Source organism: Centroberyx gerrardi, chromosome 5 (genome assembly GCF_048128805.1).
Source record: "Centroberyx gerrardi isolate f3 chromosome 5, fCenGer3.hap1.cur.20231027, whole genome shotgun sequence".
NCBI lineage: Eukaryota > Metazoa > Chordata > Actinopteri > Beryciformes > Berycidae > Centroberyx > Centroberyx gerrardi.
In genome coordinates, this window is record NC_136001.1 from 10,223,243 (window position 1) to 10,248,916 (window position 25,674).

Below are 25,674 nucleotides of genomic sequence, written 5' to 3' on the forward strand. Positions count from 1 at the left end.
TCTCAGCTTCACACCTACACACACACACACACACACACATACACACAAGCTCAGTGCTATAAACAACACCGACAATTGACTTAGAGAAGCCTTGTTTCACATTGATTTTTAAATGGTGCCTCACTGATACCATATTAGCATTGGGATCGCCACTGATATGGCCATTGCTGAAGATCCACATTTCCTTTGTGCCTGTCGATATAATTTGCACATTCACAGGTGGAAATGGTCTCACAGTCTGTTGTTATGCTCACCCTGGCTGTTTCTATTGGCTGTTTAAAGAACTTCAATAAGTGGGCCAGCGGTTTACTGTATTGATCATAGTCACTGTCTGCACTTTAATGGGAGCACAATCTATCCCTGCCTTGGTATTCCTGTCCACAGCCCTCCACATATAAACAGTTGTTTTATGTAACATTTGAAGGGTTTCATTCCATAATGATGTTCAATTTGGAAAATAAAGACATTGCTTGATGTTCATGATTGCTTAATTGTGTGGATTTAATACTGCTTTTTTTTTTATAAGCAAAGTAGTAATGTTTAACATATTAAGCAAAATGGTGTAAGTCATTAGCAGATTGCTAATCACTTCAACAATGTTCCATAATGAGATTTCCTTTTCATACCAGCAATCATTTTGCAAGAGTAGGCGTCAAATTTTTCAAATGGTGGATATCTCATTAAGGAACAAGCCTCCTCATTTACACATCAGCTCTTTATGCGAATGATCCCAGTGCACATTTCTGTCTTTGAATACCTCATGAAGATGTGATGGGATTGTTCTGATGAAGTGGATAGATCCCTTTAGTATTGCCAGACGTGCTCTGGAGAGTGCTAACAGACAAGGCAATCTACGGCTGCGGAGATTGGCCGACGACGCCCGGCAGTCTCAGGCGACTGATAAAATCCGCCACCGTCTGAAGCCCATCGAACCACCAGCACCATCCGCTCGTGCTCCTGTCCCTCTGGTCCACCAGCCAGTCTCTCACTCTTAACCGCAGGGCTTCCATATGGGCACCTATTATGGCTGCCGCTTAATTACCTATCAAAAAAACATCTTGCTGCACTTGAGGGAAGGCTAGCAGAAGGAGGGAGAGAGAGAGATAGAGAGAGAGAGAAAACAGAGCAAGCTCAAAAAAAAAAAAGGGGGGGGGGGGGGAAGTGGGAGTGAGAGATTGATGGAGAAAAAGAGGTAGAGACCGTGCATCTGCGCGATCAATTTGAATAGATGGAGACAGACAGAGGCGGGGAGGAGAAATAGCCTTGCCGGGCAGATGGGGAGAGCAGCGATGTGGCCGGTATCCTTTTTTTTGTTTTTTTTGTTTTGCGTTTGGTGTTTACAAACACACGCTACCGGAGAGAAAGGGGGAGGGTCCTGACAAGAGGAGGCTATAAATTACCCGTGATTGATGTTTGCCGCCTCGGAGGACGACAGTTAAAGGCGTGCAGCGTTCGTCGCTAACCCCTGTCACCCCCCCTCAACCCAATACCACGCAATTAGATGTTCCGTCTGCCACGCGGCCCACCCTCGCCAGCCATACACCAAAATAATAATCCTTCCCTAACAGCCGGAGCGCTGGTCAGAAGAGCAGCTTTCTCTGCAGGGGGCTTGATACACTATCAGCTATTCAATGGCAGTTGAAGATGGCCTCAAGGCGGTGAACCCGTTTTCATCCCCTGCTCTATACAGTAAATGTCAATTTATACCATTCAGATTCAGGCAATCACATCTACTATATGTCTATGGAATACAGATTTTTCCCCTTTTTAGTAAGATACAGGCCCTTTTTATTGTTAATAAATAGTCAGACAACTGCCTCAGCGCAGGGCTTCAATCTTCTAGACACTTGTGTATTCCCAGTTTTGACCGTTTTCATTTCTGAAGGTAAATGTCACATATCAGTAGCACTAATCCCTTGTGGCTTCACAGCGAATGCTCCATGCATTCCAGAGCTTAAAAATTACCATGGTGCAAAAAATTGTCTGTGTGCCCACCATGTAATCAGAAACTCAATCAATCTTTACGCGTCTGAAAATAGAACCAGGAAATGGAAAGGCTTCTTTTGTGCTCGTGTATTTTATATGTTCAAGGCGTTATCCACTGCGCGGCTGTCTTACTCCACTGAACTAAAACATGACAACAAAATTAAACATGTCTGTAGAGGGAAGAGGAGTGAGTGGACAGCATGGTTATTAGAGGTAGTTGAAACTAAAAGTAAGACTAAAACTAGGCATGAAGAAAAAAAATCGAATGAAACAAAAATAAGAGCAAAAGTGTGAAAAACTGAAACTAGGCCAAAGCACTAATGTCTGCCTCCAATAATAACTGAAACATCAAGCATTGTTTTCAGTGTCAGTCTTTTGATCTTGCCATTATGAGAGCAAAGTATAGAAGAGAGCAATCTAAAAATTAAGACCCGCAGGTTATATACTGAAATGAACATCCCAAGGCAAATCTGTCATTTATTTACGTTATCTTTTTTTTTTAGCATTTGACATATTAAATAGCTATTTAGTCATTTTTACTCACCCTTGACTGTCAAAACACTGATTCCTTGTGGGCTCATAGCAAATGTGATATGGTGTGTTTTTGTTTTGTTTTTCTTTATATTTTATTATTTAAACCTTAAATAGATACTTCAGGTCTATTCTATTCTGCCCTGATGTGTCAACATACTAATTTCTTGTAGATGCATGGTCAATGTCATGTTGCTTATAAATTGTCTTGGTGTAACATAATAAACCACAGTTGCACGCATGCAAACACACTTTACATAAACGGGGAATACAATAAAATGAAAATATAAACTAATTCTATGGTGAATATGCCTTGGACTTTTTGGATGTGCCCTTCAGCATTTCATTGTTTTTCTACTTATCAAACGAATGCCAATGTCTGAAAATTATTTTAATGCCGGTAGAGAGGAACAGAGCCTGAAACAGCGGGCAGCCAGGTAAAAGGGCAGGGATTCAATTATACAACAGTTATACAAGAGTCTAAAACTACAGTCTGGACCCTAACTCTCTGTGGTCCTGGCAATGTAATTAGCCTTAAGCACTAGTTACCCCATGGTCACCTGTCAAATAGTCTGCGTGCACAATTATTATTTAAGATTGAGTCCACAATTATTTGGGATATTGTGTGAAAAGTTTCAAGCCCAAACTGCCTTTGGAAAGTATTTGCTTTTCAGGAAGATACAATATAAAGTGTGAGCGGCCTAGAATATTTTCGAAAGCAGCCCTTTCAAATCAAATTCAATTCAAACCTGCAAATACCTGTGTACAATGTGGGCAGAAAGCTGTCAGACCCCAGGTGAAATGACAAAGGATATAATGGCACTTGTTTGTGGGGGAGTTGAGGCTCTTTTATTGGCTGGCCTTTGTCATGTAGTTGTCATCTGGGATTCACATGCATCCAAAAGAAAAAATGAAATCCCAAAGCCAGTTTTTTGGTCACCTGGAAGGTATAGTTCTTTGGACTGCAGCAGAAGTATAACAAAATGAGTTTTTTCCGTTTTACTTTGAAGTGTTGAGTCATTGTACATATTAAATCAATATTCATATTGTCTCTTGTAGCTCGAAGCTGCCCTGCACAACCCTGTTCATTGTGCCTTGCTGGGCTTCTCTGCAGCGAGCACCTCTTTACCTCAAGGCTACCTCTGGGTAAGTAATGTGCTGCTTACACACACACACACACACACACACACACACACACTCAATTGAATACCAAATAATAACTGAAACAAATGACAAGGAAAAAGAATGTACATTTTGCAGTAATTGATCATTTTAGCTTTTAACATGATTACCATGACCCGTTTAATTCTAATGTCCTTTCTACATTCGACACTCATTCATAAAAAAAACACATCTCAAGGCTAAGAATGGAACATGCACCATTTTTCTCTGTGAAAATGTTGCTAGGAAACTGTGAATTAATACAGTATAAAGGGTAGTGGAAGGTAACAACTACAGAGAGTTTTGTGATGAGTGGGGCAAATTGTGGCGACAGACTATCACATCACAATCCCTGGACTTTAGGGAATTTAGCTGGATTTAGAAAGAGGGGGGAATTTCAGTGGAAAAAAAAAAAACGACTCTGAGAATCTGCTGTTAATCTAAGTTTCAATTTTTATACCCCATCCTTTTTTTTTGGAGAAGGTGGGCAATTTATCAGGTAATCCTCTTTAGACCTAAGAAAGGTAGCTAAATCAAGTGTAGGCCCTCCAGGACACAGAGTCCCGCTCCGTGTCTCGGAGTTAATTGTTTTTTTTTTTGGTGCTATTCTAAAGAGGACTGGGCCCTCGCTCTGATGGGGAAAAGGAGATACGGTAGAGCTGGCATTTAGAGCACAATGATATCAGTGTGCGAAGAAGGCTGGGCTGTTTCACCTTGAAGTCCTTTTAGAGCACGTACCATTATACCGTCACCTGACCTTGTCCTCCCACACCAGTTTCAGGACCAAAGGTGGATTGTACACATGCTGCTGCAGTGGTATGTGTTACACTGGTCATGATAGAGGATGTGTCCTGTCAACTGAATGAAGGCTATTGTGAAGTGTAGAGTTAAAGGTTTAAATTCCTTTACAGCTGTTTGTGTTTGTGTCACGATCAATGAGCCAGTAATGTTTGCTACGCCAGGTATCTGTCTTGATGTTTTTCCACTCATTGTTAAAGCATACACTGCAAACAATCTCTATCATAACAAGTCATTTAGTCTGTCACCGAGTACTAAAATTTTAATTTTCTTAAAACAAGTGAAAAAAATCTGCCATTGGGGTTAGATAATTTCACTTGCTTCCAATGCAAATCAACTTGTTTCATGAATTTTGTTGTTTCATTTTCTTGATAGCAGTGATCTGACACTCATTTCTAGAAAATTCCTGAAACAATTGAAACTGCTTTGGAAACAAGTGGAGTTATCTCAGTCATTGGCAGAATTTTTCTCTTATTTTAAGGAAAATAAGATTTGAAGGCTGAATATGAGAGTAAATGTCTTGTTAAAATGGATGGGTTTTTTTAAGCATACAGTCAGGGATTAAAGTTCTCCGTCGCTACGATGGATTTCCGTCAATTGGATTCCAGAGAGGCCATGTATGAGATCAGTGTAGATCCAAAGGGGGAAAAAAAGCGAGGGGAGGGGGGTGTTACGGGACTTAGGAATCGCGCTACCAGGTGATAGGTAGCTGATTTGTATAGGAATACAATCTACTTGGATGTCGGTAATTATACGTATATAGCCTATAGCCTATATTTCTCGTTAGGCCATAATATTCTCGAATGCCTAATCCGTCTTTTGACTAGAATGCTGATAACGTAGGCATGGCTCCCCATGTCCATTTCAGATAGGCTATGGCTGTAGGCTATAATGATATAATGTTCTTTTAATATTGTTATTTTATTTACATTAGCCTACTTATGAATTTTGCCATACGATTGTCTACTATCAGTTCCTTATGTTGTAATGGAGACGGATCGGCAGGGTTCTACAGTGCGAGCAAAATGCTCGCATTTGCTCCTACTTTTTTAAAAATGCGAATGAGAGGTTGAATTTAGGGGCACCGGTGCGAGCGTAGGAATGCAGCGATTAACCGATGTCACTATGAGCCACGCTTTAAAACGCCATGGTTTTCTAACCGTAAGCATTTTAGAGGCGGTATCTCCGCCTGCGATTCTGTGCTCTTGAATGCAGCCTCACATTCGCATGAGACTGCGCCTGTCACAACTTCTCACGAGAGCGAATCACTGTTTATGTTTGTGTGGAGGCTACATTAGCTAACAGGGAGGAGACAACATCCCAGCTTTTTATCCACCAAATAGTGCCTTAAATCAGCAGTGTGGGAGCATTTTGGATTCCTACAAAATGACCGCGGTTTGTTGAAGAAGATTGATATTCAATTTGCAAAGCTGCCGACGAAACGCGGCTGCCAATGGCTCAAACACATCTAACTTGCCAAGACATCTTCCAGATCACCATCCATCCTTGCATGATCAAGACAAGGTAGCCTAATAAAAGTAAATTGAAACACGGTTAACTTGGCGGCAAGTTGCTCACTGAAACGTAAAGCTGGTAGGGGATTAAATATAAATCAACAAAGTAGCAGTGAGTGCAACGTAAACTAACGTCAGTAAAGCAGAAACGTAGCGCCCATCATTACTTTATATACTTACATTTTATAAAAGCTCACCAACATGGCCGTAATCTAGTCCAAACAAATGCCGCTTTTCCACCGCATGGTACCGGCTCAACTCGACTCGACTCTACTCGCCTTTTTTGGTTTTCCATTGGGCAAGTAACAGGTACCAGGTACCATATTACCTGGTACCTGGTACTTTTTTTGGTAGCACCTCCGTCGAGGTTCCAAGCGAGCTGAGGCGATACCAAAAGGTGACGTGAAAACACTGCAGACTACTGATTGGTCAGAGAGAATCGTCATCATTGCCGGCAGCGATAGTGGGGATTTTAAAGCAGGCTAAAAACTATTGTAATTTTGGCTCTACGACTGTTAATATGTTACTTTATTAAGTTTTAATATTTTTTCAGGCGAGAAAGTAACCATGTAGATTCCCAATATGTGGTCAGTTTATCCAAATAATGCCTGTTTGTAAATCTGCTGCGACGTTTTCGGAGACCGTCTGCCTCGCAGTCCGCCATTCCGCAGTCTGAAGAGACGCAATGCATTTTGGGGCGGTTGAGTATGTGCAGTAAACTCACGCCGCATACTCAGAAATTCTTGCTAATCTAGTATACATCTGGGCATTTCTCGCGTACACAAAATTCACATGCTATGCAGTTGAAACGCACTACATACTCAATTTCACGTTTGAATAGTACGTTAGTGTGCGTCGCTATGACGACCAGTTGGGGGGGGGGGGGGGGGGGGGGGGGGCACATTGAGGGGGTACTATCTGCAGTGGAAAACCAAGTGGTACTACCAAAAGCGAGTAGAGTCGAGTCGAGGCGAGTTGAGCCGGTACCATGCGGTAGAAAAGCGGCTAAAGTAGAAGTATTCCAGTGTTTCGTCTCAACAGTGTCTTCCATTCGCGGGGCTGAATCAGCTCGTTTGGTGTGATTATTTACAGTACTTTCAGTTTGCATCTGTATCAGGCTAGGTGCAAAAGACTAATCTATTGCACTAATGCACTAAATTCGTTTTTTTTTTGTCTTCAAAAGGCAGCTACTGTATTATTATATCACTTTCAAATGGCAACTATTGTGAATTCTGAAAGGCAACTAGGCTACATACTTTTTTTCCACTGTATTTAAATGTGGTTTTAATATAGAGTACGCTTTTTTTGCAGAACCAGAAGAAATATTGTGAAAAATACAATAAAACCTGTAATTATAAAATTCTCATTTGATTTTCCCTGGCATAATCGTAAAACCGAGAAACCGTGATTTTTCCTTACACTACAATCGTACCATCAAAAGCTCAAACCGTTGCCACCTGTGGCACAGCCTAAAGAGTATTTGCTCTGTATGATGGGGAGATAGCAGATCCATGAAAAGTAACCTGGCTGCTAGAGTTTGAGTAGCAGACAGACAGTGACATAGACATTCATAACTCTGTGTGCTCCTGTTTTTTTCAACTCAGGAGCACCAGTGCTCCCTGGCAAAAAGCTTACCGTAGAACCCTGGTTTAAAGCCTTTTTACAACTTGATGGCTGCATTAGAGAACAGCAGCAATGGTTATGCGTGGGGTGGTGCTGAAATCTCATAATTTTACTTGTTTAGCAGGCGTCGAGGGCTAAGGGCGTGTACACACTGTCCGCCTTTTTCTCAGCTGCCTCCACCTTTTTTACATGAAAACCTATAGGAAGCGACCGCACGGCGGAAAAAAAGCAGCCGCTCTAAAAAGGCGGCATGGCACCCGCCTTTTCTAAAAAATAAAAAAAAAGCCGGACAGTGTGTACACGCCCTAACGTGGGGGCCTCCTCTGTAACTTGTTTTACAAATTGTAGATGGGGAATATGACTTGGCCTGAAAAAAAAATTTCAGTCAGAAGATTTTTTTTTGCTTTAATCCCTACATACAGCAACATGACCCTAATAGTATTCTTTTGATGGTGATCATTTTCAAGAAGTTAGTTTGCCTTATTTATAAAAACAAACAAACAAAAAAGCGTGGATACTGATGTGGACCTCAGATTCTTATGGGTGGTTAAAGGAATAGTTCACCCAAAAATGAAAATTCTCACTCTCATGTCAGCTGAAACAGGTGAAGTTTGTTAGTCCTCATAACACAAAGGGAGGTTGCCAGCACAACTCCGTAGCAGCCTCCTCCAAAACAACTGAAGTCAATGGGGTCCGGGTCTTTAGAGTTCCAAAAAGGGCAAAAAATGACCATAAAATTACTCCTAACAGCTTGTGTAGCAAAATCCAAGTCTTTTGAAGCCAAATGATCACACAGTGAGTGGAAAAGACAGATATTTACACCATTATTTAGCGCAAATCTTCACTACCTTCACGTTTGCACACACCCAGACCTCGCATGTTCATGCTCTTTTTGGGTGAACTATTTCTTTAACATTGAAGGTTTACCATTCATGAGCTCATTTGGAGCTGTCCTCAATAAACAAGGAAAACGCTGTACTGCGTTGAAATATAACATGTAATATGATTGCATTTTTGTATGCGAGAGCATACGAAATGTCGGTTAATATGTTGATTAATATGTTGGTTAATATTGGTACACTATTTCAGTGCATATCAATAATCTGAATATTTCAGCCTGCCAAACAGCCCAAGGAATTTGGGTTCTACTTTAGTTCTACTTAATGCTACTTGTAAGGAAGTCTCGGTTTGGGAAGTCTTTCAGTCAAGAGACTAGATAAACAATGGAATTTTCAAGAGAATTGATCATGAATGAAATTTAACCCATAAGAGTGAATTTACTTAGCAATGGATTCATGCTCACTCAGAAATTCTCAAAACCAACCGCACTCAACACATCTGACCTTCTTCCGGCACTGTCGATGTTTCATACTGTACAATGTGTCACCAAAGCAGAAACTTTTAGCTCCGTTGAAATGATACTAGTGAAGGCCTGTGGATCCAGCAAGGATAGCCTAAATAAGTGGCTAAGCGTTCCCACCCCCAGTTGGTTCTACCTCCCTGGCAGCCTTGTCAAATAAGGGATGACACTAATCATGTTAAAGTGAGATGGGCTACGGGGATTTCTGTGGGCTTTGATCAGAGTAATGACATTGTTTCTAATCAGCCTGATACCCCAGTGTTTCCCTGTTTGCCTTCACCTTCCTTGTCCCACTTTCCCCAACATCCTATTTCTAATTTTAAGATAAAGTCTCCATTAACTCTTCCATCATGTCTCTTCTTATACACACATTCAGGAAGCGAACGTTCATAACTTGTGTCAGTGACAGAGAACTTGAAATGCTCTCGTTTCAGAGTAAATCAACAGTCTGGTGACCCATGATTTTGGCTCCTCGATGTGGCAAATACAATTGAGCGGAGCCTACTACCATGCCCATTCTCCCACGGTTCCTCACTTCGTCCAGACCGATCTAATTAATGCTGGCAGAGCATTTACTGTTGGGGAAGTTTTTGCTTCTCCCTGGCAGAGAAGAGGAATCTGTCCAGGGCACGGCTCCAGATATCTATTCCTCTAAATAAGTAGTGATGACTTTGTCAGGGCACAGTAATTTCAGTGGATATCTGGGGAAATTGGATCGAAAAGAGGAAGAGAAAGCGTTTGGTGATAGTGGTAGCGGTGGTGGTGGTGGTGGTGGTGTGTGTGTGTGTGTGGGGGGCAGATGGACGTGTGAATGTGTAAATGGTGGAGGAGTGTGGGTGAGGGGGCCTCGCCTCTGGCTATGGTTACACAGTCACTTGAAGCAGTGTTTTTTGGGCTCCTTGCTGCAAGATAAGCCTTCCCTATCTTCTTTTCTCCCTGTGCAACAGACCATTATTTGTTCTGGCTCATTCTCCAGAGCCCACGGGATCGCTCCTGTCCAGATTCTGCATGCTGATACAAATCAAACAAATGATTGCATGCAAATAAGGGTGAGTGTGGAGGAGAAGAGCTAAAGACTATATTTAGCTCATGTCACATTCACACACTGTGATTCATACAGAGAATAAATCTTCGGTGTCTAGCGAGCAGCCGTGGTTCTTCTAGGAGAAGGACATTGCATTTTCGGCTGGACATCCACCAAGGCCTCACGCCGGAGTAATGAATGGAATCATATTGAATACCCGCACCGACACTTTAATTGTTCGGAAATGGTAGCAACTCAAGCCTAATTGAAATTGCATCAGAGATCCGTTCAGGGGCTCCTGCTGTCTCCGTTTTCTCTGCATTAGCATTGACAGTCTTGACACAAAGGCCAATATAAATGTGGTACATAGAAAATCAAGCCTCAGCCTCACTGCTGTTGGGTGTGGATCCCCTGGGATGCTTGTTATGATTGCCAGACCTTTTTTTGATGATATCTAAGGTTAGCTTTTTGCTTGTTAGGAAGTTTTTTCCGGGGGCTTCTGCTCTCTACAAAAAGGGACAGATATCAGTAGTGCTCTCAGTGTGTTGATCGGCGGAGTGTCACGGCAAATTGAGCCACTGAAAGCTTCCGGGGTATTTTGTTGCAATAGCTCTATTTGTACCCTCGTGTTCGACTCTTCCTTGATACCGCGTACAGCATCTTCAAGTGTTTAGGTTGACCTTGGACACGTTCATTTCAGATGTCAGTTCTTTCATTGGAAATGATTTTGTCATTTTATCATGCACTGACTCCAGCAATAGATCAATCACCAACTTGCAGAAAACCCTCATTGTCAAGCAACGCAGAGCCTTTCAAAAACTTCCTAGAGTCTCTCTGTTCTTTGCTGATGAAAAGATCTCAGAGTTTTAAGAATTGTTTGATGTTCTAGAGATGACATTGTGAATCCATTACAGACTGTGGTTTAAGATTCTGAGTGATATCCTAAAAAGTGGGGAGGACTACAAAAGACAAGGTTTGAAAGGATATTTGATTTCAACTTTGTTGAAATCTAAATTGCTGACAGGTAGAAAATGTTGGACTGAAGACACATTATCATCTGGCCTCTACAATTTGATTAAGACTGTGAACACACATTGCAAGCATGATCTCAGAGAGATTGGCCAGGCTTTGCTCTCTGCTCTTCCTATCTTCTTCTGTTTCAACAGCATAGTTTATTGCCTGCAGTGTGATGATTCAATCTATTGATCCAACTTAACATGGGATCTTGACCTTTTCAACCATGTTTTTTCTCCCTGCAGGTGGCTGGTGGAGGAGATGGCTCTCAGGGGCAGCTAGAGATATTTTCCCTGAACAGGCCCACACCACGGGCTGTAAAGAGCCTGCAGGTGGGCTCTCCTGTCCGTTGTCTGGAATACGTGCCGGAGCCTTCTCCCTCTGACGAGGTGGAGGCTGGACTTCACAGGACTCCCTCAGGGATCGGCAACACCATTTGTGTTGGACTAGATGATGGGAGGTGAGACTCAGAAATTACAGGGAGCAACGGATACACGACGCTTGAGAGCAATAAGCATTAGTGTTTATATGAAATGAAGACAAATTATGAAATGATGACAAATGAGGACAAATTGACCTATAATTCCAACTCTTTGAAACTTCTGTCGTTCATGCAAAATTATATCCTGTATTATCTTCTGTTACGCTCCCCTGAGATTTCTAGCAGTATAGATAAGAAATCAGAGTTGATACCCCAATACTCCATCAGTACTACTATTGCTACTAAGATCAGCGTTTCATTTTCAAATCCAATATATTTTCTGATCTGTATTGTACATAATGGAGGATAAGTTTAATCTCAGTCTCTGTCACAGTCGGAGTGAATGAATTATTTTTTTACCAGAGAGAGAAAACGGCACACTTGCATTCCAGATTTAGCCATGATATTGCCAATTTGCTGTTGTCTTTTTTTTGTTTGGTCATTTGTATGGAAACTCAAATCAAAAGAGATGTCTGCAGTTTGTTTATGCTGACTCATTCGCCTCGTTTCTTAAGTGCCTGTCCAGGGAAAAAGAGAAAAGACATACAGTGCAATGAAATACAATTTCAGCATTTTAGCACACACGAAAGACTGTCAACTCTGATGCTACTTAACATTTTCTTTTGAGGCGGAGAAAAAACAAAACAAGGGTGTGCATTTGTCATTCTGAAGAAGACAATAAAACACAGCAAAGTTCAGATGGCATTTCAAACATGAGAAAGACAGAGTGGTTGCACATACACAATGCTTTGCTCCAAAGTGCACTGTTAAATCAAACTGCATAAAAACGAGGTACTCTGTCATTTCAAATGACACTCATTTATCATGTCGGCTTCTGCTGCTTTTGTTCCTCCAGCGTTCTGGTCTACGGCAGTGTGGACACTGCAGCACAATGCTTGTTGACCCTCCATAACCCCGAGGGCTGCCCTGCCCTGTGCCTGAAACACTCCCCTCGCTTCCTGTTTGCAGGCCTGCGGAATGGGACCATTATGGTGTACGGACGAAATAATGGAGGTAAGGGCCTTCCAAGGTCACTCATATTTGTGGAGTGATGTGTGCCATCAACTAGAGCTGAACATTTAATTAAAAAAAAATAAATAAATAAAAATCACAATATCAACTTACGCAATTTCCAAATCCTAGGCTATTAAGAGCTGCAATTAATTGCTTAAGAGAGAAGGGCAACCAAAATGGATTTCTAAACAAGTTGTTGTAGTGCTGCGGCTAATATTTGGTCCAGGAATCAAGTACAATATTGGTGAAAACATTTTATCATATTCAAACTCAGTAAATCCTGCACACTGACATCAATATTTTTTTTTTCTTTTATAAAAATAACATTTCTTCAGTCAATTTTAAAGTTAAAAAAATTAATTACAGGAAAAAGTTGTGATGGTATGAATCACAGTTTAAATCGCAGTAAATCGCAATATTCTGTCAAATAATCCCAATTAGATTTTAAAATGTACTGTCTTATCACAGTGGCGGCTGGTGCATCCTCTCCGGGTGGGAAGGTGGGGTAGTGCCAAATGCTATTCTCCGATAATAAATTATCACCATTAGCAATACTATATTTAGATTATCATATAGTAGGCGTACTGTTGAGGCTAGCTCCCTGTTCTGCTGAACAATACAGCTCCAACACAAAACAAAGTAATAAGCTAACACTACCCCAAGATCCCCATTGACCCAAATGATGGGTGCAACCTTTCTCCAAGCATCGTTTTTGGGACGTTTATCCCTGTAGTTTTTCCAATAAAAATTCTAGAGAACTGGGGAGCTTTGAATGGCTGTAATCAACTTGTTACTCATTTTGCACTTACCAGGCAGAGCTATTGCTCTGAGAACAAAATCACATCAGTAAGGAAACAAGGAAGCACACAAATGGGATTGGCTGTTCCAACTTTTCTCTGCAGACAAGCCTTATTATTGTTTGTCTGTCCGTCCGTCTGTTAGCAGGATATCTCAAAAAGTTGGGCACGGGGTATGAAGGTTGGTTATGGGCCAAGGAAGAACTGATTCATTTTTCATGCTTATTGGCCAAAAGGAGGCGTGGTCGTGGGCGTGGTCTTCCACAAAAAGGTGAATTTTTTGTGCATTTCAGAACAGATTCACATACTATTACAACTTTGACAAAAGGTTGTGCAGGGAAGAAGCACTAGGCCATATTCTTACGGTTTTTGTAATGTCTGTGTGAAGCCTTGCGGGGTGTGTGCTCTACTGAGCACATTTTCTAGTTTGTCAATGTTTCCATATGTGTAAAATGTTGAAATATGATGAAATACTGAGACACAACTTATTCAAAACTCAAAATATGTCTAAGTGTTTGTAAAGACTCAGTACAGTCAAAATTGCTTGTACTAAATGAGGCCTATCATTTTAAATGTGTGTATCTCAGCATACGCCACAATATTCTCATTCCCTGAGAAAAGCACAATTATAGAGGAGGAATATATTAATTTCACATCAGATTACATTGCTAATGCTCTTACAAATATTAGCCAGTAATTGATATGAGGTCACCTAATAATTTCTTATCCCTTATGCTTTTGAAGGAGTACGTCAGTCATTGTTGTCTCTTACATGAGATGCTACACTGCAACGGATTGATTTTCTTATTACCGATTAGTAATGGGGCTTGATCAGTAACAAAAACGCTTTTGTCTTGTTTTTTTTTTGTGATTTTTTTTTCCGAGTGTAATCCAGTCAAATTAATAGTGCAAATGAGTTTTATTGTTTCCTTGTCCTAATTTGTACTATGAACTAGGAAGCGGCTCCATAGCAAAACCTATGGCTGTGTTTGTGTTCATCAGTGAATGCTTCACTAAGTGTGTGAGAAATATAATTTTTGTCAACATCCATTCGGCTTGTAGCACAAGTGTTATATGCCATGCGTGATAGCATTTTCAGCGAACCCATTTTGAGAATGAGAGCACTTGCAAAAGCATATTAATTTTGAACTACCTTTCAAACCATTACCTTAGGAACACTTTTTTACTTCCCCGTGCCTAGTGATTCTCACACCCACTATGAGTATGAAAATAACACTTCACCATGTGGTGGATGGCATGCCGTGTTTAGTCAGGCGTCGCACAAGGCCAGGGGGGCTTAACACCATCTCAGCAGTGATTCGCAGTCTTCACAGCCAGCGGGAGTACAATAGCTCTATCACCGGGTGCTTCTTACCTGGCTACAGTATGTCAATGTGCCTGCCTTCCTCCTGTGCTCCTCTCTCCTCCCAAGCAGAAAGGATGATTAATTACACCAGGCTGCTGCATGCCGATTAAATATTACTATTCATGCTATGTATATAAAAAAGGACAGGGGAAAAGCTCTGGAGGGTGCCTGGCAATGTTTGTGGATTCGGCACAACTGTTAAAGATTTATGCCCTTGACTAGTGCACTACTGTCTAAATACAAGTCTGCAGGAGCCAGAAAATGCCAAGGCTTCACTTGAGACTTATATCAAAAGACATATGAATACGCAACACGTTGTTGCTTAGCGAAGAATGTGCTTTCCCGGCTCTCCTCGCCGAGACGTGCACTTAGACTTGCACGTCACAGATCATGTTAACTCATGTTGAAAATATTTTGCAAGGCTCTAAGCAGAGAAGTTTGGTGCGACTCTGTGTTGGAGAGGGAGAAGCATTGGCGTGGCCTTAGTTGGTGTGAGGGCCGGAGGGACATTTATAAGAGTGAATTTTGAAAAGGTGGAAAACTGACCTTTAGAACATGCCAAGCAATTAACCTGTGGGAGTCAGAAGGCATTGTGAAGCTATTCTGCTATGAAAGGCAGAAATAAACAACTCAAAATGTTAATTAAATGGCTGGGTGCACTCCCTTCTCTAATTTTGCTTCATTAACGCACAGCAAAGGAAATGCTTATGTAATTCGCTTTATAATTCGCTTCCATGGTAGCTGCAACGTGTGCCCCGTGATTAAAACTCAAAGGAAAAAGGTCTGCTTCATTTTCACACCGATGAAGCAAAAAAAAAAGAAAAAAAAGAAAAAGGAAAAAATGAACTGGCGATAAAGAAGTTGGAAAGCGGATTAAAATGTACACCAGACTTATTAGCATGTGGGTGGCAAGGGTGCATTATGTGTGGAGTTTCCAAGAGAAGTCCGGAGTCTTAATTCAGTCAACCTATGGTTCAAAATCTCCGACATGCGTTTGTTTTTATGAGAGAGAAAGACAGAGTCTCCACTGGGAGCCTTTCTATTGATACTTTAATAATTGCTCAATGGTGTTGAACTGCTTAAAGAATATTTTTCAAGCAAACACAGGGGTAACTTGCTGTGGTATAAGTGGAGGGAATTTAATTTAATTGCCTAGCTCAATGTGACAGCTGCTGAATCAGTGCTCAAATGGAGGTTTATAAGTGGCTCCATGGGCGTAGGAAGCAGTTGGCCATTGGGGGGGAAAAAGTTGACTACTGGGGTCCGGGGGCATGCTCCACAGGAGGAACATTTTTCAAAAAACAGCTCTGCATTACTTATTTCTAGTAACTTTTAAAAAGGCTATCTGAAAATAAAGAAAGAATGACTCAGGTGCTAAGTGACAGATCAGACTTTATGTGTTGGCTACAGCAGGCTTTCAGCCAATCTATCTAGTTTCTCATTAATAATAATACAATAAAATAATAATAATTTCCGTTTTGGAATTACAGTGTTTTATGTAGTTGTATTTTCCTTCCAACTAACTGCACTGATATTATCTGGTTTCTAGTCATTTATTTTTTGCGGTGCACTGGTCCTTTTTAAGAGCCAAGTGTGTTTTTTCTCCAAGCCCTGCTACAGCACTGACTGGCTTTAGCTTGAAAAGATGTTAATTATAAAGTAGGCTACATACAAAAAGTCAGCACAGTACCTGTTCCATTATGGTAGGATAATGAGCCATGCAAAGAAACATTTCAGACAAGATGCAAGCCATCCAATATGGTGAAGATTTAAGTTTAAGTTTAGCTGCAAAACAACTAGGCCTAACCTACCTTGCCATTTTAAAAATCAGCACAGACGAAAATATAGTGCTGTAATAATATCAGAGAAAGATGACATACTTACAAGCATACAGGACACTGAGGCAAATAGACAAAGTATTGTCTTTACATAACTGACGGACAGATGTCTGCTTTTTGGAAGCAGTGGCAACAAAGCTATTGACCTTTTGTTGTGGACAGTCATGAAAACTAGCTTTATATAACTTTTTACACATTTATTCCTCCTTATTTATTCCTCCGCAATATCATGCCTTTCATTTGCTGCACATCCTCTTTTTTCTTTTCTCTCTCTATCGGCACCTGACCAGTAGTGTTGATTGGACATCTTGTTGTTTCATTACCATGAATTTCTTCATTATGATTGACACTTTAACTGACTCTGACTGCTCTGCTCCATCAGATCAAGTGAAGAGGCATCACTCTGCTCACAATATAAATGTATTTATTTTTTATACACAGTTAATATCATTCCATAGTCGTTTTGCCCACAAAGGCCTGCATCAAAATGTAAGCCATTATATTCTTTACAATCTGCATTTGCGGGCCAAAACGTCAGTGGAATGATTTTAATATTGCAGAACAGAACACGTAATTACAAGATATTTAATTTAGGGCCAGAGTGACACCTCTTCACATGATCTATGCAGCTTTGTTTTTGGCTGCAGTTTGGAGCGCTGCCTTGGCCGTTGTCTGCTCCTCACCCATATGAAGCCCTATCAAGTCTATTTCTTGTGGCGCACTTTTTTCATATGGAGATACTTCATTCAACTTCATTCCACATTGCACGAAGTCAAAGGCTTTTCAAAATAAAAGTCCCGCGGTTGATTTTTCAATGCGGAGGCAAAATAACACAATGTTGTGGTTTATTTTTTGAGGGGGACATTTTAATCATCTTTTAATATTGGAGGGGACATGTCTCCCCTGTCCCCCGTGCTTCCTACGCCCATGAGTGGCTCATGTGTTCACAACTTATTCATATGACTATAGCTGTGATAATAGCCTGTGATTTTGTGGGTTGTTTCCACAGATCATTGTTGTTTTCCTGGTCTTAGATTTCAGAAATAAACTTTTTCTGTTCACTTTTTTCAGGTGATCTGTGGGACCTGGACTCCTGCAGATCTGTGAGTGTGGGTTCAGAGCCGGTGCGGACTCTGCTGGTGCTGGAGGACTCAGTATGGGCAAGCTGCGGCAACTCGGTCACAGTCATCGACGTCTCCAGCCTCACCACTCAGGTAACACATCTAACTAAATATTCAATCAATGGCATCGGTGGCAATCTATGGCAGTATACCTTGTGACTATAAAATAAACATGCAATGATTTTTTGTCATTGTTGAAAGCAGTTGTAACATTTTGAATTTAATCGTGAATACTAAATGGGAAAATTGCTTATATAGGGACAAATTCTCACAAAAGTGTTAGCATGTGGGAAATTTATTCTTAATTGTAAAACGGGAAATAATTTGTAGCAATGGAGAGAAATTTAAAACATTTTCATCCTATGGAAATGACTGTAGGAGTGTCAATATAGTGACAATATACTAATAAACTTAAAATAGTTGTTATAATGCAATAATATATTGTTTTTTTCCTAAGCAACTTCACCAATTTTGCAGAATTTTTTATCAAGCTTAAGAAGTGTATCAATTCAGATTTGTTTGTCAACCAATCAAATGATAAACTTTCATCAAACACACTATAGGTTGATGTCATCCCTAGCTGCAAAGTCAGCTTCACCCCCCTTCTCAGCTGAGAAATATTCCCAGTCTTTACTAAAACATGGTTTGAGGACTTTAATGGATGGGTTCATAAGTAAAACTGCTAGACAGGATTTTTTTGCAGCATTTGAGGAAAATTTCCTCTCCTTTCATTTTCTGAGAAGATTTATGCACACAGCCGGAGAGAGCCAGCATTCTAATCTGTGATGTCATCAAGATTTACAGCCTGGAGCCGCTCCACGGACAACGAATAGAAAGCTTTGTAGATTCGTTGAATGTTTGCTGGGACTCTTACACACAAATAAGCTTCATTTTGTTGTAGCGCTCTGAGTTATGATGCTGAAATACGCACCGTTATCTCCAGAAAATCATCCTGGGCGCTGTCACAGCCATGCTTTCCATTTTTGCGAAGTCATTCTCAAAGATGTTCATCTGTACTGTACAGTATGTCATTAGAGGTTTATAGGGGGCTGTGGTAGACAATAGTGAATGATAGAAACCAAACTCTCCAAGGTAATGTTAATACAGTATGCAGATGCTGAACTGCAAGCCATTACCATTTAATTATGACTCCCAGGTGTGAGCGTGCGTAGCTGTATTAAAGGGAAGCAGGGCTTTGTCGAAAAAAAGACCATGTGTTCAGTAAACCTTATTTTTTAACCTCATTTGCCAGATCATGTGAATTTACTGTACATTTTCTATGTAAATACACAGTACTTTTTCATGAAATGCCAAGAATTAGGAAGGTGACAAAGTGCAACCTTTATTTAACCACTTATTCCCTTTTACAAATCTCCTTTTCAAGAGAGACCTTTCCAAGGATATATGGAAATATGAAAGGTGCAGATACTGTAAACAACATGCAAGTTAAAATCACATTGAGGTAAATACAAAATCAAAATTCGTTCATCATTTTCACTCAAAAGCTAAAGTAGTAGTCCAATAGCTGATCAGAAGAAGCGGGTGACAAATGTAAATAGATGAATTCAATACCATGTGCATTACTCCAATATAGTCTGTGGTGCGCAGACCAATTATGTCAATAGAAAAATCACAGGTCCGCACATATACAGTATATTAGTTTAACAACAACAAATGTTTGTTGACAAATTAATTACAAGTGAATTAAATATGAGTTAAACTAATATATATGAGTGCAGATCTGTGATTTGTCTATTGACAAATCTAAATAGATCTTGGCCGAACAAAACACAGACAGATCCTTACTGAGTCTGCCTCAAGATCCGCATGATCAGAAGCGGGTTTAACAGACGTCTCCCTGTCTTCCTTCACCTTCTTTCCCCTGCCAGCCCTCCAGAGACAGGGGCTTAATCAGCTGAGTGGCCACGCAGTGGAAGCACAGTTCTGGTTCACTGTGTCTCCCACAGAGCTTAACAGGTCAGCTCTGGTTACTTCTTTGCTAACCTTGTCTTCCTCACTAATGTGGACTCAAGAGATCTGAGTTCACAAGTTCTACGGTGCATATCCAGGATCTAGGAAGCCATACTTGGCACCTGGAGCAAGCGATATGACTTGGAGCAAGGCTACAGGGTCACGGACTCAAACTCGCTCCACTTCTTTCCATTGTTGTTCCCCAAGGATGCTCACCACTTTCAGTCAGTCTTGATGCACTTTTGAATCATTTATCCATGACTTTGCTGGACACTCTAGCCCTTCTCTGTTGACACCATTGATTCCTGCTCCGTGCTACTGGATAAACGGCTCCACGGTCAGTGCCTTTATCAGTGCAGTATGTATAATATCATAATATAACCCCTAACTTCTTCAAAGTCGAACTTGCCCAAAATAGAAATACAGTCGAACACGTCACCACATATGAATTTGTGTATACTCGCGATTTTGTATCATGTATTTACACTAAAAATTACAGTGGTGACAAAAACTCAACAACAAGACAACGGCTACGGGGAAAGAGCGACAAAGGCGGCTGAGGGAAAATGAGGATTTAGAAGCTGTTTGATCGGACACAGAGGTGTAGATATCCTCTAACAAGCTGAACAAGCCTCGCCTCAAAACGATTCATTTTGAAAGATTTGACTACGAGATATTAGCATGGCGATGTAAACAAAGGAAATGAACTGGAAAAGGAAATGGAGACACCCCTCCACAAGGCAACACAACCAATCACATGATGTTTTTGACCAATTGCAGAGGGTCACACAGTGGCACCCGGTGTGCGAAGAATTCGACTAGTTCGGCTGGCAAGCCTGTGCCGCTGCAGAGTCCGAAGTTAATGCGGCGCTTTGTTGTTGTTTTTTCGCAAGCGTCTCCTTTTGTCCATACAAACCTGACAAAATTAATTTCTGCAGCAAGTATACCATGGCTTGAAGACAAGTGTGTTCTCAGCTGTGTGTGTGTGTGCGCATGTGTTTTTTGTGTGTTTCTGTGTGCCAATTTCGGCATTATAACAGAGCGCCATGAACCGCCCATCAACACTCTATAGAAGTCTGAGTCCCTCCCATGCAACCAAACTTTAACTAAGTAGGACATGCGTGGACACACAGGCTTTGATCAATACTGACTGGCAGGCCTTGTTCCTTCCTCTTCCCATTACTTTCTCTCTCTACCTGTTTTCTCTTATCACTCACTTGTCTCCCTCTCCGGGGCTGTGAGTGTGGATGGGGATTTACCGCTCTCCAAAGGACAGAGACACCTTGTCACCTGACGTAATGAAGGGCTAATGAGCTGTTCAGACCAGCTTTAGTGTTTCGCGGCTTTAGCCTGCGCTGTTATTCCCCACTGCCGGTGGAGGACCGTGGGAGGGAAGCCGCTGTTAGTGTGACACTGCCGAGCGGGGTGTAAAGGGCACATTACCACTGTCACGCTTCACTGACCACCTCATCTCTGTAAGCAACGCTGGACTCAGCCCACTAATACCAGGTTGCTGGTTGGGGGGAACAGTTGTTGCCTTTACTTATCCTGTACTTGACACAGCGCAACGGGCGTTCCACATGTTTGGTTTCCATGCCCATAATAAATGTCTGGAGAATTCGGTTTTGCAATGTTGGCTTAAGTGTGAGCTGACGTTTATATAAAAACATTGTCTTTTCTACAAATGATAAATCAATCATTTCAAAATATTTTCTTTCATGGCCAATTGCACTTTTTGAAATTCCCTTGATTCAGATGGAGCCCGGTCCAATGAGACCGTTATATACTTTCAGCATCCCAGGATGCCTTCCAGGTGGCTTAAAACATATGGTAGGCAAGATGGCATCCAACAATTACAGTATGTCAGCCAACAATTAGCTGAAAGTCCCTTTAGAAGGACTACGCTTGTTCACGTTTCATGTGCTAATTTTGCAGCATATAATATAAGGCTGTGTTTTACTTTCCAAACTTGTCAACTCATTTGAATTGCAGTGGGTTATTGAAGGTGAAATTTTCCTTTTTTTTTTTTATGGGTATCTAATTTTTTTATGGCTGCACTTGAAAAACGAAGAGATGCATTGCATATCCTTTCCCAGGCGGAGCAGGCACCCACTGCTGAGGAGTCAATTAAAAGAGAAAACACATCAAAGGCTTCTTTCCTTTTCCCAATTTCAAACAAAGGAGGACCCACTGGCAAGGGCACACAAACAGGTGGTAATCCCTGTCCGCCGGTGCGCTGGGGGTGGGGTGGGGCAGGGGGGGGTGCATTCTCATCTCCACTCACTCTCTCTCACTGACTAATTGCCCAGCTCCCGACTCATGCATTGACAGTGATAGGAGCTCCAAGATGTTGCCCAGACCAACCCTTGTCATGCCTTGGACCTCAGGGGCTGCATGTGTTGCCATGATAAGGCTCATTGCACTTTTTCCAGCTACTCATTAAGACTGTATGCCTGAAACTCCCTTTTTTCCATTGTGGTCTTAAAAAGATAGAAGCCAGGGGAATGATGCAAAAAAAAAAAGTGTCCTGTGTGTCAGGGACTATAAATTACAGACTTGAGAGGCACAGTTAGACTTTATTTACATAAAAGTTGAGAGAAACGACTGCATGCGAGATTCAGGCTTCTACTGACCTCATCATGATGACATGATCATTACGGTTATCTGGTAATGTTTTGTTATGAATGAACAATATTTAGATGAGCTATGAATTGACTGTCACACCAACTGTCACACTAAATAAAAAGCTGTGTCACTGCAATGTGCACTTTGTGTGCCATGCTGAAGCACAGCACAGTCGACACAGTCGTGACCGTTTCATGTCTATCAATGGGACTCCTGTTTCCCCTATTGCCCTGCTTCATAATTATATCATTTTTATCCATTTATATAACAAAGTTTTCTTTATTTCTTTCTCTCTAGTTCAGACTATTGAATGCTTGTTTCTTTTGATGACTCTATAGGTTCAAGGAAAGTGACTGCATGCATGTTTAATGAAGTGGAATGGTAGTACACAAAAGGTCTGATACTGCTAAAATCCCTGCAGAAGATTAAACTTTCTCCACAGAGAGAGCAATTAAAACACATTTATGGCAAGCGGGCTAAAGTGAAAAGGCCAAAATAAAATTGCACTCAGGCCACAGTGGTAGAAATCCAGATCTCCACAGATTATGTGGAGCAAAATCCAAAATAATATACCTCTTTCTCGTTTAAAAGGCCAGATTGAGATACCAGAGAGATAACCTTTCCGTTTTGGTTGCATTTATTTTTCCATCGTGGAGATAATGTCATTTGTTGATGCTGTGGGTGATTTCACTTTCTTGCTATGTTGTCCTATTTTTAACTGTACCAGTATTGCCATCTCCCCACCCCCCCCCACCCTCCTCTCCGTTCCAGAGGTTTGAAGTGCACCCGGACCCGATGGTGAGCGTAGCACACATGGTACGTGCCGGAGGAGGGGTGTGGATGGCATTTTCCGAAGGCTCCTCCATTCGTCTCTTTCACACCGAAACACTGGAGCTTCTGCAGGAAATCAACATCTCAACGCGCTCAGCACTACTGAATCCTGGTAGGCCCACATCACTCTGACATGGTCTTGACCTCTATATCTAGAGGCCAAGTTCTGTACAGATGGAACACATTGTACAACACTCCCTTTTGTCCGTCCTTCTGCCTTCACTGATTTCAAGTATTTTGCGTAAAAATTAGGGCTGTCAAACAACTACTTTTTTAAATTGTGATTAATCTAAAAATTTTGGTCATTAATTGCGATTAATCTCATATTTAATTGCATGTTAAAATTACATGAAAAAAAAAACTTAGATTAGAAAAATACTCTAGAAAAGAACACCATGCATTCCCAAAATCCAGTGGAAATTGAGCCTGAACTGTGGACTACCAAAAAACTCACCATTTACAAAAAAGCCTCAAATTTATGCCACAAAAACAGGGTCACCAAAAATAAATGATCTAAATTGATAGAATAATTTAACATTAAATTAAAAATATAACTTTTCTTCTCCATCATATTTACCTGTCTTCACTGTCTGTTTACACAACCACAGGTAGCTAGAAAGCCCAAAAGGGAGAAATTGGGACTCTAAAATACAGAAATGCAATTAAGATGAATTAATAGATTATTGTGTTGACCATGCGTTAATGCGGTAATGTTGACAGCCCTAGTCAAAATACATCAAATTATTTTAATTACTGACAACATCAAATCAACTGCCTTTTCCAAGTTGTTATGCTGCACAACAAAATGTCATCTGCCTTTGAGTACATGCAAATGCCTGCGTCTGACCTGTCATATTAGTGGGGTTGGGGAAGAAAACGTAGAGTACAGCATACATTAGTCCGTTTTTTGGGGTCTTCGTTGTACAAGAGCAACGACAGGGCGCCAATTAAGCGATGAGGATGCTCTCCTCCCCCGAATGGTATTCTGGTCTTGTCCAAGTTGCTCCTTGGGTCCTGCGCTCCAGGGACTGACCTGAATAAGTATCCATCTGAGGACCTTGCAAAGCCATAATAGAGCCACGGGGTGAGAGAGAGGAATTAATAAAAAAGAAATAAAGTCACTGAGGAGCAGTAAAATGCCAGAGTCAAAGATTTTCATTCTAAGGGTTTCCATGGAAACACTCTTGTCTTTCGTTCAACGTCCCTGGTACACTGGTATCATGCCAGTTTTACCCCTTCTTCCTGCATGTAGCTCTCCGTTTTCCTTTTGCTCGCACGTTTTCTTTCCGTTTGAGTTAATCTTTTGCTTTCTGTTTTTTCCCCCCGCTTTCCCCCCCCCTCACTCCCCTTACTTTTCATCTCATGTGCACTCTGCTTTAAAATCCTCTCACCCTCGATTCACTTTTTGCTGCAGTCCGTTTAGGATGCCACAGATAGCCCATCACTTCCTGTGTGCCTTGCTTCATGATAAATGAAATATTTATCAGCCAGCCTGAGTGTTTTCCCTGTTTTTATTTCCAGGGAACTATGGTAAACAAATTAGATAGCGATGAAGCATACCTAAGTCTGTCTGAGGTGATAGCTACAATACACGTGACTTAGTGTCAATTTGACTCAAACGTGTCCAGGCTCAGACTCTTGGGCTATAAACTCTTTCAGCACACATGAAGATCGTTTGGAGCTTGAGCTAGTGGTATAAATGCGCTTGGATTTAGACAATTTTGTCCTTCTGTTGAATCACACCAGACAGAGATTGATGTATTTAGAGCAATACTCAAAGCAGTGGTAGCGCTCCATCTCGTCAGAAAAAGTGGGTTCTCTCTTGTGAGTTGGATAGAGAGCAAAGAATAAAGAGAGACGTGAGTGAGAGAGACCAAACTTTTCTCTTGTAGATCAAAGTTTCTTTTTTTGTTTGAGGAGAGACTTTAAGGAGAGCAGGCTCCTATGGTCACGGTATCTGGAGAAAACAGGTGACCAGAGGTCATTTTCACCCAGCACCAGTACTTCCCCCTTGAAATATGCAGCAGATTTGAGGGAGGGTGGCAGCCTGGGGGCTTGGCCCCGGGGGGAGTTACAGGGGTGAAAAGAAAAGAGTTGCCAGGCTCATGTCTTCAGGGTCCACAAAAGGAAAGGGATCTTTGACTTAAGTTGTGATTTGTTGAGCTCACAAGAGAAAAGAGGATCCCCTGACACTCTACAACCATAGACACTGCACATGAAATACTGATAGTTACTACATATCAATGGCCCTCTATTCCCCTAGGTTTCTCCTTGACTTATGCTAGGACATGCAGTAATGATATACCCCCTAATCCTCTCCCCTTAATGTGATTTATGCTCAACAGGGAATTCCAGTTGCAGTAAACAACAGAGAAGTTTCTGAGGCAGAGGAAACTGCTGATCTCTCCTCTACTAATGCCTTTAATAGTTCTATCCTTAGGGTGAAAAAATAATATTCCAAAATAAAGTCCTTAGTGACATATCACAGGGAAACATTTATCTTTGGAGACATCTTCTTTTAAAGGCAAATACCGGCTCCCACGATAAACCCACTGCACACTGCGGAGTGTGTGCATTGCCGCAAAAAACTGGAGGTGCGAGATTGCTCGAGGTTAAGCT

The 25,674-nt window shown here is 41.3% G+C and overlaps 1 protein-coding gene across 1 annotated transcript in view; it reads left to right on the plus strand.

Moving 5' to 3' along the window:
- The window catches only part of arhgef10la (Rho guanine nucleotide exchange factor (GEF) 10-like a), an 83,938-nt gene that overhangs the window by 52,572 nt on the left and 5,692 nt on the right, over positions 1–25,674 (plus strand). The window contains exons 17-21 of the mRNA XM_078283799.1: positions 3,577–3,663; positions 11,257–11,471; positions 12,349–12,506; positions 17,579–17,721; positions 22,996–23,167. Coding sequence (XP_078139925.1) covers positions 3,577–3,663; positions 11,257–11,471; positions 12,349–12,506; positions 17,579–17,721; positions 22,996–23,167 — 775 coding nt within the window. The remainder of the gene's footprint in view (positions 1–3,576; positions 3,664–11,256; positions 11,472–12,348; positions 12,507–17,578; positions 17,722–22,995; positions 23,168–25,674) is intronic.